The sequence below is a fragment of the Choloepus didactylus genome, chromosome 20, assembly GCF_015220235.1.
Source record: "Choloepus didactylus isolate mChoDid1 chromosome 20, mChoDid1.pri, whole genome shotgun sequence".
Classification (NCBI taxonomy): Eukaryota; Metazoa; Chordata; class Mammalia; order Pilosa; family Megalonychidae; genus Choloepus; species Choloepus didactylus.
Genome location: NC_051326.1, coordinates 28179212 through 28193670, shown reverse-complemented (window position 1 = coordinate 28193670; position 14459 = coordinate 28179212). Strand labels below are relative to the sequence as shown.

The 14459-nt window shown below is 51.8% G+C and overlaps 1 protein-coding gene across 1 annotated transcript in view; it reads left to right on the top strand.

Moving 5' to 3' along the window:
- Positions 1-14459, top strand: part of LOXL2 (lysyl oxidase like 2) — a 93858-nt gene that overhangs the window by 43809 nt on the left and 35590 nt on the right. The window contains exons 4-5 of the mRNA XM_037813045.1: positions 8466-8677; positions 12908-13130. Coding sequence (XP_037668973.1) covers positions 8466-8677; positions 12908-13130 — 435 coding nt within the window. The remainder of the gene's footprint in view (positions 1-8465; positions 8678-12907; positions 13131-14459) is intronic.

Here is a 14459-nt window from a genome sequence, read left to right as displayed (position 1 = left end):
ATAATAATTAGAGTGAAAAAGAGCATTTGAAGTAAAAAAGAACACTGGGTACCTTTGTCTGTTTGTTTCCTTCCCCTATTTTTCTACTCATCCATCCATAAACTAGACAAAGTGGAGTGTGGTCCTTATGGCTTTCCCAATCCCATTGTCACCCCTCATAAGCTACATTTTTATACAACTGTCTTCGAGATTCATGGGTTCTGGGTTGTAGTTTGATAGTTTCAGGTATCCACCACCAGCTACCCCAATTCTTTAGAACCTAAAAAGGGTTGTCTAAAGTGTGCATAAGAGTGCCCACCAGAGTGACCTCTCGGCTCGTTTTGGAATCTCTCTGCCACTGAAGCTTATTTCCTTTCCTTTCACATCCCCCTTTTGGTCAAGAAGATGTTCTCCGTCCCACGATGCCGGGTCTACATTCCTCCCCAGGAGTCATATTCCACGTTGCCAGGGAGATTCACTCCCCTGGGTGTCTGATCCCACGTAGGGGGGAGGGCAGTGATTTCACCTTTCAAGTTGGCTTAGCCAGAGAGAGAGGGCCACATCTGAGCAACAAAGAGGCATTCGGGACCTACCCACTTTTTAAGGCTATTTTGCATAAAGCAGTTAGGTTACCAGAACTAATTGGAAATTTGAAGCCTGTGAGATTTAGGAGTTGCCTACACACTGAGTGACCTCTGAGGGTCAGTTTCCTCTTTGTGACACTAGGCAGCCCACGAGGTCTTGAGAAGCAGACAGAGGGACAAGGAGGACCAAGCTTGGAGAAGGTCATTCATTTCCATCAGAGGGAAAAATCTAGTACCCTTCACCCTCCTCCCTTCTCAGAGGACTCTGGAAACTGAAAGTGCCCTTTCTTGTCCTGTGAACCTCAGGTCAGAGCTGCTGTGAATTTTTTAAATTCCAGGATTCAAGATTTTTATTAGTTGCAGTCAGCTGCCAGAGGCTTCAGGGTTGCTCTCTGAGTGGCAGTTTTATGTCAGCATCCGGGGCCTCCTAAGGGGCTACAGCTGGGGGCAGCCCTGGCGCCTGCACTGAAGTAATTAACTCCAGAAAGGTCTGAGCACTCCCCTGCTGGAGGTTAATCCCCCACCAGAGAATATTTGCACCAGGTTGTGCTGCAGTGGTTTCGAGAAGAAAAGGGAGTCTGTTTTCATCTCTGCAAAGTTTAGAAAGTGGTGGCCTCTCCAAGCCTGAATATAGACCTCCTTCCCCAGAGGGCCACAGGACGGCTGGTAGACCTCCCTCTGTGGCGGGAAGAGAAATGGTAGCAAGTGGGCAACTTGCGCCGGACCCTTTAGCAAGGGAGTGAAGGGCTGTGGCTAAAGCCCACTGCCTCTGAATTCCCGGGAACGCTTAACTGCCAAGCTGGGCAATTAGCTGTGGCTCTCATGGATTTTGTCTTTCCTAGATCACAGGGAGCTTGAACAAGAGGGTGTATGAGATCCTGTCTGGCCCTAACACTCAACAGTTCTAGTTATTAGAGCCAGTGTGTGTTCAGGGCTCACCAGCCACCACAAGGGACCCAAGAGAGGTAGCCGTGAGGTGACCCAGTTTCCTAACCGAAAACAGGTCACAGAGTGTGAAAAGCAAAAGGGTATTTATGGAGATAACAGAATGAAATATTTGAAATTGGGCACATCCTGGCAAATCAAGGAACCTGGTTCCTGGCCCAAGTGTTGTACGTAAAACTTTGAAAAGAATAAATTACGTTACAGTTACTTGTGAAATTAAATAAATGAGTAAGTAGCATTATAATCACTTTGTGGATGAGATAAAAGAATGAAGTGTATGTAATCAAACCTGGAACAGTGTGGGTTGGATGGTAAGTTGTGTGGGAGTCTGCAGAAGGAAGAGATTAATGGGGAGAGAACAGGAGGGTGGGATGCCGTATGGAGGAAGTGGGGGTTCGAGCCAGGCCAGAGAAAGCCTCTCTGTCTTGGAGTGGATCCATTCTGCAGGCCTGTGACATGGCCAGCCCAGGCTGGCAGTGTCCGGTCCGGCTCTGCATTGGGCCTGAGTGGCTCTTTTGAGTTATCCCAGCCATGCCAGGTGGCCAATGCCAAGGAATTCCCCCACTCCATCCCCTTGAGGCTGTTGCTAAGACAGCTAGGTGATTCATTCATTCATTCATTCATTCAATATTTTTTAACGCTTGGCTCTGAGGATAAAGGGATTGACAAAGCAGACAATCCTGTCCTCTCAGAGTTTTATTGCCTAATACTGGAGAAAGACAATTTCACAAATAAGTACTCCCTTTCTGTTGTGGTGATTGTTATGAAGGAGAAGTACAGGTACACGAACGGGAGATGTGGTGGATGAGCAGGCCTGGTCCAGGACTCGTCTCTTCTGTGGCCTCAGCACCCCTGCCAGGGCCTGGGAGACGGCTGGGTCCAAGGGCCCAGTTGCTGGAGCAGGTGTCTCGCCAGCTTCCTGCAGACAGCAGGGCTTGCTTGTTCTCCAAAGAAGCCTCTGTCACCTACCCAAGTGCTCCCAGGCTGGAAAATGAAACAGAGAGCATTCAGTTTTCCACCAGTGTTGCAAAGCTCTTGATTTATTTGGCTGTCGGCTTTATCCTGTCATGGCTTTAGCATGACCTCAGCTCTCCATGCCTACACCTACCTCAAAACTCCCTCCACCCCAACCGGTCTCCATCCCTTAGAACGGAGGAACGGCAGTCATTGGAATTCCTTCTCTCTCCCTTTCATCCTTCTGACTCAGTCAGAAGTCACAGGCCAGAAAAATGTACAGGCATCTGCTTCAACTATGAAATCCTGATTTGCTAAATCAAAAGGGGATAGTTACATTGCTGCCAGACTCTCCCAATACAACATGACTCAGACTCTTTACAGGTAAGACCCACTTAGCTAAACCGTCAAAATGAGTGCTGAGGATCAGATCAGCTTTTAATTCAGATCTATAACTGTTTATTAGCTCAGGAGACAAGTGAATGTGTGGACCAGGTGCAGATGCTCTCCTGTCTACCCATAAGCACACAAGTCATGCTTATATTATGAAGAGAGGCAAGGACTGGCTAGCTGTTTATTTTCATTAAACAAAGAATAAAGGGAGTCTTTATTAAAATTTTGTCTTGGGAGCCCAACATTTCTAGCTAAGCTGAATTCCTGTTGTAGGAATTTTAAAAATTATCATTGGTTCATGCAAAAAATATTTGAGGCCCCACTGTGTGTCTGGCACTAGGAGTGTGGGTAATACAAAAATGAAGATGGCATTGCATCTACAGTCCAACCAGGTGGTAAAAACATGTAGAAAGAGAAATAATAAAGTAGTCAGTATAGGTCATGGATGAAATGAGTGACTCAGAAAGTAAATGCTAAAGGAGTAAAGAAGAAACCAAATCTTCATGGATGAGTTGTTTGGGGGTGGAGGGGAGCAGGAATCTTCCTGGTTGAGGTGATGCTGTCTTCTCCCCACTGGAGTAAGAACAAGGGACTTGCCTACCTGGTTCACCTGTATGTTCCAGACCTGGCATAGTACCGGGGGCATAGGAGCACTCATATATTTTTCAGTGAATGAATGAATGAAATTGACCATGAAAGTTCATAGGATTCTGATAGCTAGAGAGAATTGAAGAGAGAGAATTCCAGGGAGTGGCTCGATGTTGGAGCTCCCTTGCTAGAAAAAGGAAAAGGAGGAAATGAGCTTAGAGGGACAGACTGGATCAGATCAGACAGGCTCCTGACCAGGAGGCTGAGTCAACTTTATTCAGCAAGCACTGGGGAGCCACAGGAAAGTTTTGAGTAAGACCCCTGAATAAACAATGGCAAAAGTGGATGAAAGTTTTGGCAGTATGTGAGGGGGGACTGGGTCTGTGATTAAATCAGAGATGAGGCGAGGGGCCTAAATGAAATGACAGAATTATAATGCCTTTCATTTACTATCACCATTCTCATTGCACACCTGACTAGAAAATAGAAGTGGGAATGGAAAGGTCATGGAAGGACAGAGAAGGTTCTGCTGAGGCAGAATTGGCTATAAGGGTAAAAAAGAGAAAGGGTAAAAAAAAAAAAAAAAAAAATGCATGCAAGATTTTTAGTCTGCAAATCTGGAAGGGTAGAAGCCTTACTGGATGAAATGAGGAAAAACTGAGAACATCTTGGATGTATTTTGTTAGAGGAGCTGGGGAAGGTGCCAAGCTGGCAGTTGGAAAAATGGGTCTGTATTTGGAAGACCATTTTTTCAAATAACTGGAGCAAAGAAGGCTGAGGGCTTTGAGGGCAAGATGCAGGAGCCTGTAAGTAACTGGGGGAGGGGCAATGCTCAGTGAGTGCAAGTTGTGTAGAACTTACAAGCCTGTGCGTTCTAACTGGGATGTTGGCATAATGATATGTTTCCCCCACATGGTCCTCCCAGCCCAGCAGCACTCTGGGTATGACTTCTCAGGTGGGAAGGCCTGGGCTGATTTTAAACTACAACCTCTAGAATGGAGGGAAGGAGATAGTTCACGAGGGCTAAGGTTGGGCTTTTGCAAAAGTGCCTCCCCAGGAGGCTCTCTGCCTGGTGCTGGTATTTTAGATGAAATTGTAATGTGGATTCTTGCAGTCTTGCTTGCTTCTTAATTTGTCTCCCTCTGTATCTTTCCCTGATGCAATATCCAGGCAGACTTTCAAAATTGGTGATTTTTCCTCATTGGCGACAGCCCCAGACTGTCACATTGTGGAATCTGCAAGTCATCCACAGATGCTGCAAATTTTAAATGTTGTGCAGGCATAAACCTGCGAGTCTGAGCCCTCGTGCTCCTTCCTCAGCCTCTTTCCACTAACCTGCCAGGTGAACTGGGGGAAGTCCCATGCTTGGCTGTGCCTCAGTTTTCCCCGTAGCCTCAGGCCCTCCCTGTGCACGTGACGAGGACTGACTAGGACACGTTTCTGTTTCCGAAGTTTCCGTGAACTCCTTGGAGGGAAGGAAGGCTTTTGGAGGCCTAGGACCCTATTTTGTCCATGGCAAGAAAGACAGCATTCAGACTTAAATTGTTAAAATTAACCAACTTTAAAAAATATAGAGAGGATAAATTTGTGATTTTAGCCATTTTAAGTGTACAATGCTATGGCATTAATTATATCCGCAATGCTGTGCTACCATCACCACCATCCAGTACCAAAATTTTTCCGTCACCCCAAACAGAAACTCTGTACCCATTAAGCCAACTCCTCATCCTTTCCCCCTAGCCCCTGGTAACCACTGATCTACTTTCTTCTCTACTTTAATTTGAATTTTAAAATGTGCCAGGCGCTTTGTGAGCTTCTGGTCTATTGGGCTTAATTTAAAACAAGCAAGTCTAGAGAACCATTCACTTAAAAATACATACGTGAATATTTCTTGTATGTATGAATATATTTTAATGTTTCAGCCCTTCTCTTCTCTTTTGGGAGTGAACTTCTGGGAAAAAGAAGTCCCAATGCTTGTGGTTATGGGAGGGATTCCACAGCAGTGAAGTAAGGTGGGAAGTTATGTGTGTATGTGTGTGTTTTCTTACAAAGAGCTCTCCGAGCAGCCTATATAAGCTGATAAACTAGCAAGGAGCGCTGACTGTGAGCCACGGAGGAGTTCCCTGCTCCCTGCCCTTGGCCTGAGCACAAGAGCAGCTGGGAGCGCAGCTCTCCCTCACGTAGCTGCCGCGCTCCCTGTTCTGACTCACAGCTCCTGGCTCCTCCAGGCGGGGCTCAGAGAGGACTTCGAGTGATCCCAGCCCCTGGCAGGCCTGGAAGGGACCCCACAGAAGGCCAAGGCCCAGGCCCTGCCCTCTGTGGGTCCATCCCAGTGCCAGGAAGTTATGGAGGTCATGGGCTGTGAGGGCGAGAACGGCTCAGACACCAGCACCTGCACGCCTGGAGCGTGGCTTGGAGCCAGAACTCAGCTTCATCCTTGTTTACCTAGCTTATAAACCGTGAACTTGGACAAGTGGGAAAAGCTCACCGAGTGTTCTCATTTTGTTCCACCTGTAAAATGGGTATAACATTAGCTACCTGGTAGGTTCTCATGGGGATGGAATGAGGTCAGGTTCTTAGCGCAGAGCCTGATGTGTAATTAATTAACTGGTGTTTGATACTAGATGACACTGTAGTCGTCATGCTCCAGGGCCTTTGTCCTCCTGCTTTAGCAGGGGGGTGCTGAGGCTTGGTCTCCTCTCCAGCACGGCTGCGCTGTTGCCCCACAGGGTGGGGGCGGGTGGCTGTTGTTAGGGAAAGGATCTGTGGATTTAATAAAGCTGGCCCAGCCTTCCTGCCCCCGGGAAGCCGCAGAGCTGATGTTTACTCAGCAGTAACTTTCCTTCTCGGCATTACGCGGGGCACACTGGAATCCCAGCCGGCCTCCCGAGGTGGGCAGAACCACAAGGGGGCCGGCGCCCAGGCACGGTTTACACCCCAGGCCCTTCCTTTCTTGGCTCCCCACCACCACCCCGTCCACGTGTCTTGATGGCACGAGGCCTGTGGCCTGAATGGGCTGTAAAGAATCCAAGATCCAGGCTGGGAGACGTGACCCTGCCCCTGGCGGCCTTGCTTCCACTCTGCGTGGAGAGGGACCGGGGCCAAATACCATCACTCTGGGCCCACATGCTTTCCACGACCTTGTAGGACTTGCAGAGCAAGGTCTGGCTTTGCACCCTGAGACAAGCGGCCAGGAGACGAATCCCTGGGCACCCAAATAATGGATCTGTTCAACGTCGGGGTTCATTTGCATCCTGGCTGGACAGGGGCTTGGGGCACCCGGATGCCTCCCTGCCCGCCCCACTCTGACCGGTCCCTCCTCTCCCGCCCTGTCCTGGCGCCCACCTTTCTCTCTGTGGACCTCAGAGTGTTTCTCACGTGCGATCCCAGGCACTCCCCTGGGTGGTCCAGGGGAGGAAACTGGTGCCAACCAGTTTTCTCACATGGAAACTAGCGCTGACAATAGGGACCTCACCTGTCATTAGGTTTGGGGATTAAGTAAGAGAGTGCACATGGGACACGCAGCACAGGGCTTGGCACTTGGTGAGTGCACTGTGGCAGCTTTGTGATGTTGTGACTTGTTGTATCTGACTGTAGAGCTGGTAGAATCCGACATGAAGATTCATGGACCATATATATCTTTGTTTATATAGTAAGGCCCAAATTATTTAGCCAAGTGCCCACAAACCCATTGTCAAGGGACAATGTTAGATTTATTTTTTAGGTTTTAGAAGGAGCTCTTTGGAGGCTGGTCCTGCGGAAGATGGATGAAGGGAGAGAGATGGAGGCAGGGGCTCAGGGACCGTCACGAGAGCTGGTGATGGATGGCCTAACTAGGCAGTGACTGGGACAGAAAGAAGAGGGGCTGGAAGGGAGAGGTTCAGGAAGGAGGTTCAAGTACCATATTTAGGGGCCCACTCAGCATGCGTTGGGAAAGCATAAGTGTCACTGTACCTCCAGGGGGTTTCTGCATTTCTCTCATCCAGCTTGGCATCTCCAGGCCCCCCTCTTCTGCCAGTTCCTGGGGACTCTGAGGCCTAGGGGGTGTTCAGTGTCTGAGGAGGAGGGAAAAGATCCCTTCCCGCCTCCCTGCCCCCCTCAGTCTCTTCCACTTCCTCCTGTCAGGGTCATGCCAATTACTCCTTCCCTCCAGGCCCGTTCTCCGCAGGTACCTGCTACCCGGGCCTCTCCTTCATTCACTGCCACAGGAGGATGGGTGGGAGCAGGAGGAAGGGGTTTCCCAGGGTCTCCCTTCCTTTCCTGGCCACAGCCAAATGATTCTGCTCAACCCTACTTCCAGGTCCCCAGGATGCTCCTCACTCCCAGGCAGGTGTGGGTCCCCTGCACACAGCACACTTAATGCAGGAGCCCCTGGTTCCTCCCCCTCAGCTTTCTCCCCAAGCTCTGTTCCCCACCCACACCTTCTCTAGGGCTTCTCCTGGGATTTTCAAACTGAGGCAATCCCACCGCAGTGGCATCTCCAGTCTCAGGTCCCGAGGCTCACCTGCCTGAAAGTGACGCTGTGCTGAAAGATTGTGTGGGGAAGACATGCTCACACACACTTACACTCACATGGACATGCACACACACACACACACACACACACGCCTGCATGTGCCTATGCACATGCTTTGGAGTAAAATGCAAAAGGTGAATTGTTTTTAATATAGAATATGAAAATTCACAAAGCTGTGTTTATCTCCTGTGTTCTTATTTTGAGAATAAGAGGAGCAGCCCTCCAGCCTCCACATTCTTTGGTAGGATATGGGAGAGGCTCCTGGAGCCCTCCAAGTACCCTCTGCTGCAGGTCACACCCCGCTTCCCCTCCTTGGGACCCTGCAGCCTCACTACCCACAACTCAAAGCCACAGCAGTCAAGTCCCAGGAGGCAGCACTGACCACTGTGGCTCTGAGCTGCCCGAGGGCAGAGGCAGGAGGCATCACTGACGGAGGACCTCAGTGGCGCCTCTCCACGGCCAGACCAGCCAAGTGACCCCATCCCTCCGCGCCTCCCTCTTCCCAGAACCTGAACATCCAGGTGGAGGACATCCGGATCCGAGCCATCCTCTCTGCCTACCGCAAGCGCACCCCGGTGATAGAGGGCTACGTGGAGGTGAAGGAGGGCAAGACCTGGAAGCAGATCTGTGACGAGCACTGGACTGCCAAGAACTCCCACGTGGTCTGCGGCATGTTTGGTTTCCCTGGGGAGAAGAAATACAACACCAAAGTGTACAAGTAAGCGGGCTGTGTGCAGCTGGGGGCTTCCTGGGCTCTTGCTCTTGCAGGGCAACGTGGGCACAGGTGAGTCCTTTCTGCCGCTGGTTGTAGCGGGATGAGCTGGCTGGTGCAGCAAACCTGCAGGAGCCCGAGTGGGCTGGCTCCGTGCTGCAAGGGTGGCAGGCACAGTCCTTTCCTTAGAGGAGCTCACGCTCCTGTGGGGAGAGAGACTCTAAACAACTGGTTGGAGTAGAGTGAGGTAAAGGCTACAGGAGAAGTGTAGTGCAAAGTGTGACCAGCTCAGAAAACCTCTCAAAGGGTGCCTACGGGTGACCAGGTAGGCAACACCAAGCCTGGGCAGGCTGTTCGCTTCTTGAAAAGAAATGTTTCCCTGCCCTCAGCAAAATGTTTTTCTGAGAAATCGGGAAATTTCTGCCTCTTCTAGGAATTGAGAAACTGATAAATTCAGTTTGGTTTAACAGATTCCAATTAAATCTTACAACCTTGTTGTGATTGCCAAGATTTCTGTCTCCCAGGCAGGTGGAAAGAAGTGGATAGTAAGGGGATGTAGAGTAATTTGACCAGAGGGGTGTCCAGTGAAAGAATTTCGGGTGCTGTGACAAGCCGGCAGTGGGAGTGCACACGATTGGGAGTGGGGTCTTCCCCTCTCCTCTTAGTGATGTGTTGTTAACTAACGCGTATTAGGTATTGTTGTTAACTAATGTTTATTGGGCACTAGCCACTGGTATTAATTATTTAATTCTCACAGTCACACTAGGAAATTGGGGTCTCTTTTAGAGTGGAGGAAACTAAGTCAGGGAAAAGTCATACAACATGTAAGTGGCAGATCTAGGACTCAAACACAGGCAATCCGGCTAAAGGAAGTAGATTCACAACACTGCCTTCTTTTTCTTTCAAATCAGAGGAAGCCTGTGGAAAGATAGGTGGCTTCAAAGTCAGGAGTCCTGGGTTCAAGCCCCAGCTCTCCCTCCACTTCCCTGCGGGTGCAGGGCAAGTGGCACCCCCACCGAACCCCCGGGCCCTGGGCCCTATCCTGCCTGGCTATTGGCCTGCTAAGGCTAAGCCCGTCTGAGCTCTGATCACATCCCTCCCAACTGGATGGTCTCCTCTACACCCCTGGGAATGGCCTCAGTGGTGGTTCCCACCCCCATGCTGCCCCCAGACGTGGACCAGACCTTCTTGTTTGCACAAGGGGTCCCATCCTCCCCACAGCTGGCTAACTCTTTCCCTTGGGACAGCGCTTCAGCTTGTCCTTCCAGCTGGCAGCCCAGAGAAGCAGACACCCTCCCCTGACAGGCTTCCTGCAGGGTTGGCCTGACCAGAGCCCCGGGGCTCGTGCAGGTCCAACCCGGCCTGCGGCTGGACCCAGGGGGGCTCCCTGGGAGGGGGAGGTCAGCCACCAGCATTTGAAAATTGTTTCCCCAACTGGAGCCTCTCCAGGGTGCTTTTTCTGCTTTTGAGGAGGCGAGTCTCAGACCCAGTTTCAGCAGCTGGGCCACGTTTAATGCTCTCATGTGACAGGTTTGAAAGCCCCTCTCCCTGTTCCCCACACCCCCGCGTCTGTTGGCTTTGCCTTCTCAAATCAGAGCAGGAAAAGGCTTCCAAGGCCGGAAGGCATCCAAGGATGGGGGTTCTCTGCCGAGATGCAAGATGCTTAACAGATGCTGCCTGAAACCAGCCCCTCCTCCCACCCCCTTGCTGGGGACTGTTGTCCTTCACAGTGACAGGGCAGGATGGAGGGAACCAAACCTTCTCAGCTGATCTCTGACGTTCTGCGTCAGTGTCTGGGACTCAGAAGCCACAGTGAGGGTGGACACTCTGCACAGTCCCTGAAGCAGTGTTTCCAACTGTGCCCCAAAAGAGAAAGGCAGCCTGGAAAGTTTTTGTGCCTTGGTTGTGCAGTTAGGGGCTGAGATGGCAGCAGGCTGAAGGTATGGTTAGCAGAGAATAAGGACTCCTAGAGCTGGGTGAGGCCTCGGAGCTCTCCCAGGCCAAGCCTACCAGTCTGCCTAGGAGGAAACCGAGGCCTCGGGGCCAGTGGGTCGGGGGGTGACACGGCCAACTCCTGGCATAGCCTGGAGATAAGCCCAGGTCTGCTGCCAGGGACACAGACCTTCTCCCGCTTCAGACACCTTCCAGCTCTAAGCCTGGCTGGAGGCAGGGCCTCCTTACACAGCTCGTGCCCCCCGTCCCACCCCACCTCAGGGGCTTGCTGTGAAGTCTGAGCAGTGGGCAGGGCCGGCCCTGTGGAGGGGGCATCAGTGGGCTGTGCTCAGGAAGTTGAGGACAGTGGAGTTCTGGAAGCCACAGTGGGGGCTCCCTGCACAGTCCCCAGATCAGTGGCCTTCTACTCCTGGTTTCTGGTGCCATCTTTCCCCATCGTCCTGTCATCCTTCCTACGGCCTGTCAAGCTGTGGCTGACATCACACCCTGTGGCATGAGCAGTGGCCTCCCTGTGCACTGCCCACTCGAGGAAGGAAGTTGTTTTAGAAGTCATTCTCGAGCTGGGGTGGGGATTTGGTATCCACCCAGGCCCCTAAAGGGCTTCGCAGCCTCTGAAGCTAACCTGGCAGAGTCTGTGGCCCCAATACCCTGGGGGTCCCCCCAGCACCCTTCTGGAGCTGGCTCCTTCTGTGTGACTTCTCAGAGGCCTCAGAGTTACCCCCACGCCGGCAACTGCTTCTCCTCCCCTCCAGTCTGGGGATTCCAAGTGGGTTATTCCAGGTGGATTATCTGCATCCACCCCAGGGGCCTCTGCACCCTCAGACTTACCCCACAGTGGAGGCAGGGGCTCCTCACTCAGGGTGCTCCCTCCCCTGCCCCTGGCTTTGCTGTCGAGCTTGACCTCTGTGCGGGGCTGGGCAGCCGTGGGGGTACCTCACAGCTAATGAAGCTTAAGGCTTCAGGGCTCCTCAAAATCTGGCTTCACTCTTAGCTGGAACTTTCATTTTGATTTAAACAGGCCCAGCTCAGTGTTCTTCCTAATACCCAGCCATGGGCGTAGACACCCCTTTCACAAGCCAGCTCCTGCTTGGCCAGAGGCTGTCCCCCATTGCCGGTCACCGTGCCCGGAGCAGCCTATCCACGCGTCCTCCCCATCGCATCTGCAGCTCCGGGGGCCTGTCCTGAGTGGAGCCGCTGGGAGGGGGAGGGTCTGCTGCCTGGTGGAGGCCTGTGGCGGCCATAGCGCATTCCCCTGAGCTGATGTAAGAGGGAAGCGGGGCTGCCTCTGGAAGGAAGGAGCGTGATCTCTGGGCAGCTCTGTGTTTGCTCTGGACTTTTCACTCTGTATCAAGAGCCCAATGTGTCTGTTCCTAGGAGGGGGGCTATTCACTGAAAGCTGGGAGCAAGAGGATTTTCCTGAGCCAAGTGCATGCTGGTGAGAATTGACCAGTCCTTCACCAGCTGATATCCCCGGAGCCTGTTCTCCAGCCCAGATGTGGGGACGTAACTGGGAGCAAGCTGTAGGTCACACTTCCAAGAGCGGAGGCCTGGCAGGAAGTGGGAGGGGCAGTGGTTCCTGGGTTATTAATAGTTCTCTTGTGTAATTCTCTGCTCTGGGCTGTAGCTACGGTGGGCGTATAGCCTGAATTTTCCAGAATAGTCCTTATTTCAAATCTTCTGTGTCATTGTGCCCACAGGTACACTGTAATTGTTACAAGTCTCAAGTGTTGGTTAAGGAAAGATGGTGGTGGTGGCTGTAGAATTTATCCTTCCTCTGCATTCACATCTCATCACTCTGAGACAAAGCACACACTTCCAGGCCTGCCACGGCCAGCAAGGAAGAGACCTCACTTTTGCTCCCATCCAGGGGTCAGCCTGCCCAGAGAGGGCTTACCCCTGGGTGGGGGGCAGAAGCACTGTTTGTGCTCTGTCTGGCATATGCCTGGTTCTGCCAGGCAGGGATGAGCACACCGGCCCCAAATTGCTGGAACAGAGTGAGAGGACAGGGTGTCCTCCCCAGCCCTCCTGCCTTCCAAATGCTACCTATCATTTGAGGCTTGTCTCAAATCCTTCCCTGCCCTGCAGGGCCCAGCATAGACTAGGTGCTTGTAGAACGGACCGTGATGGAGACCCATCTCTGAAGCAGGGCTGAGCTCAGGATGCCAGGGAACACGTCCGTACCCCAGGACCCAGCATGGTGGCTGGCCTAGAGCAGATTTGTGGGAAGACTGAGGGATGGGTGTCCCAATGCTCTGGTCACCGGGTCTTTCCCGCCCTCTGCAGAATGTTTGCCTCCCGGAAGAAGCCAAAGTACTGGCCATTCTCCATGGACTGCACAGGCACAGAGGCCCACATCTCCAGCTGCAAGCTGGGCACCCGGGTGTCACTGAACCCCACGAAAAATGTCACCTGTGAGAATGGGCTGCCAGCTGTGGTGAGTTGCGTGCCAGGTCAGGCCTTCAGCCTTGATGGACCTTCAAGATTCCGGAAAGCCTACAAGCCAGAGGTGAGAAAAGGCAGAAGGTGTGACCAGTTGGCACCTGTATGGGTGGTGAAGGGGCAGGAAAGAGTGAGGAGAGCCGGGCCCAGGCTGAGACCAAAGACCACTCTCCAAGAGGGCAGGAGGGCAGAAAGACAGCAGTGGATAGTTAGTTCTAGAACCTAGCAGAGGCAGCCTCACCAGTAGGTGCCACCTCTAGGGTGTGATCAACAGCTGGGCCTCTGCTGCAAATCATCTGCACCCCCACTTGTCCTTCCACCATTATTGCTTCCCCCTCTGAGAATGGAGACCCCTCTGTGGAGCACAATACCTGGAAGGAGGAGAACACCTCTTTTCCAGGTGTTACAGGTTCTTTGTGCTGTCTCTTCTGACCCAGCACATACGCAATGTAAAGGGGGTAGGCCAGACAGGGTCCCTTGTGCTCCTGCGGAGTTCCCAAAACAAAAGCTAATTTTGGAACTGCTGTAAACTTGATAAACCCTCAAAAGAACCTGAAATCAGCTTCAAATGTTTTGAAACACATTTGGGTTGGTTCTGCAACAGAAAGGATCAAAGTTTTTGAAAGCTTTTACCAAGATAGAAAAGGATAATCTACCACTACCACGTCCGTGTGATCTGTACCTATTAGTCATGTTATATTTGTGAACCAGCACCTTTGTGTGCATGTGTGTGTGTGTGAGAGAGTGTGTGAAAGTGCATGTGTGTGTGAGTGTATAGAGCGTGAATGTGCATGTGTGAGCTAGTGTGTTCAAAGAGATGTAGGGCAACATCTGCTCATATAAATTAGCACCCCCATTTCAACTGACTGCTTTCAGAGGAAGAGTGAATTATCCTGACCATGTGTTGGCTAGACCCATCCTCTGAAAAACAGAAGGGGCACTATTATGTCTTTCTCTGTAATCGTTGAGGCAATTAGCTTTTCTTTTCCTATCTGTCTTTTTTCATATTTCCACCAAAGGGTCCCTGTAATTTGTGCGTTCTAGAAAGTGCTGGCTGGGGCAGGTGGGTGGGAATAGTACATGGGAAGAGGCGAGGGAGGGGCGGCAGAGGTATCTGGTCACTTATCAGGGGACAATTCCCCGTCAGATAAAATCTCAGTACTTAGGAATCACCTTGGCAGGAATGAATTCAAAGTCTGCTCCGAGGAGGAATGGGGTCGGGGTGAGGGATAAGAGGGTCAGAGGAGGGGGAAAGGCCCGATGGGGTTTGAGTCAGGCCCAGGCGGAGGGGCAGGAGGAGCAGGGGGTGAGCGGCCAGCCCCTCCCCAAGCCTGGCAGGTTTGGTTCCTGCATCGTCTCTCCTCTGTCCTGCTCCCTTCCCCATCAACGCCTGAAG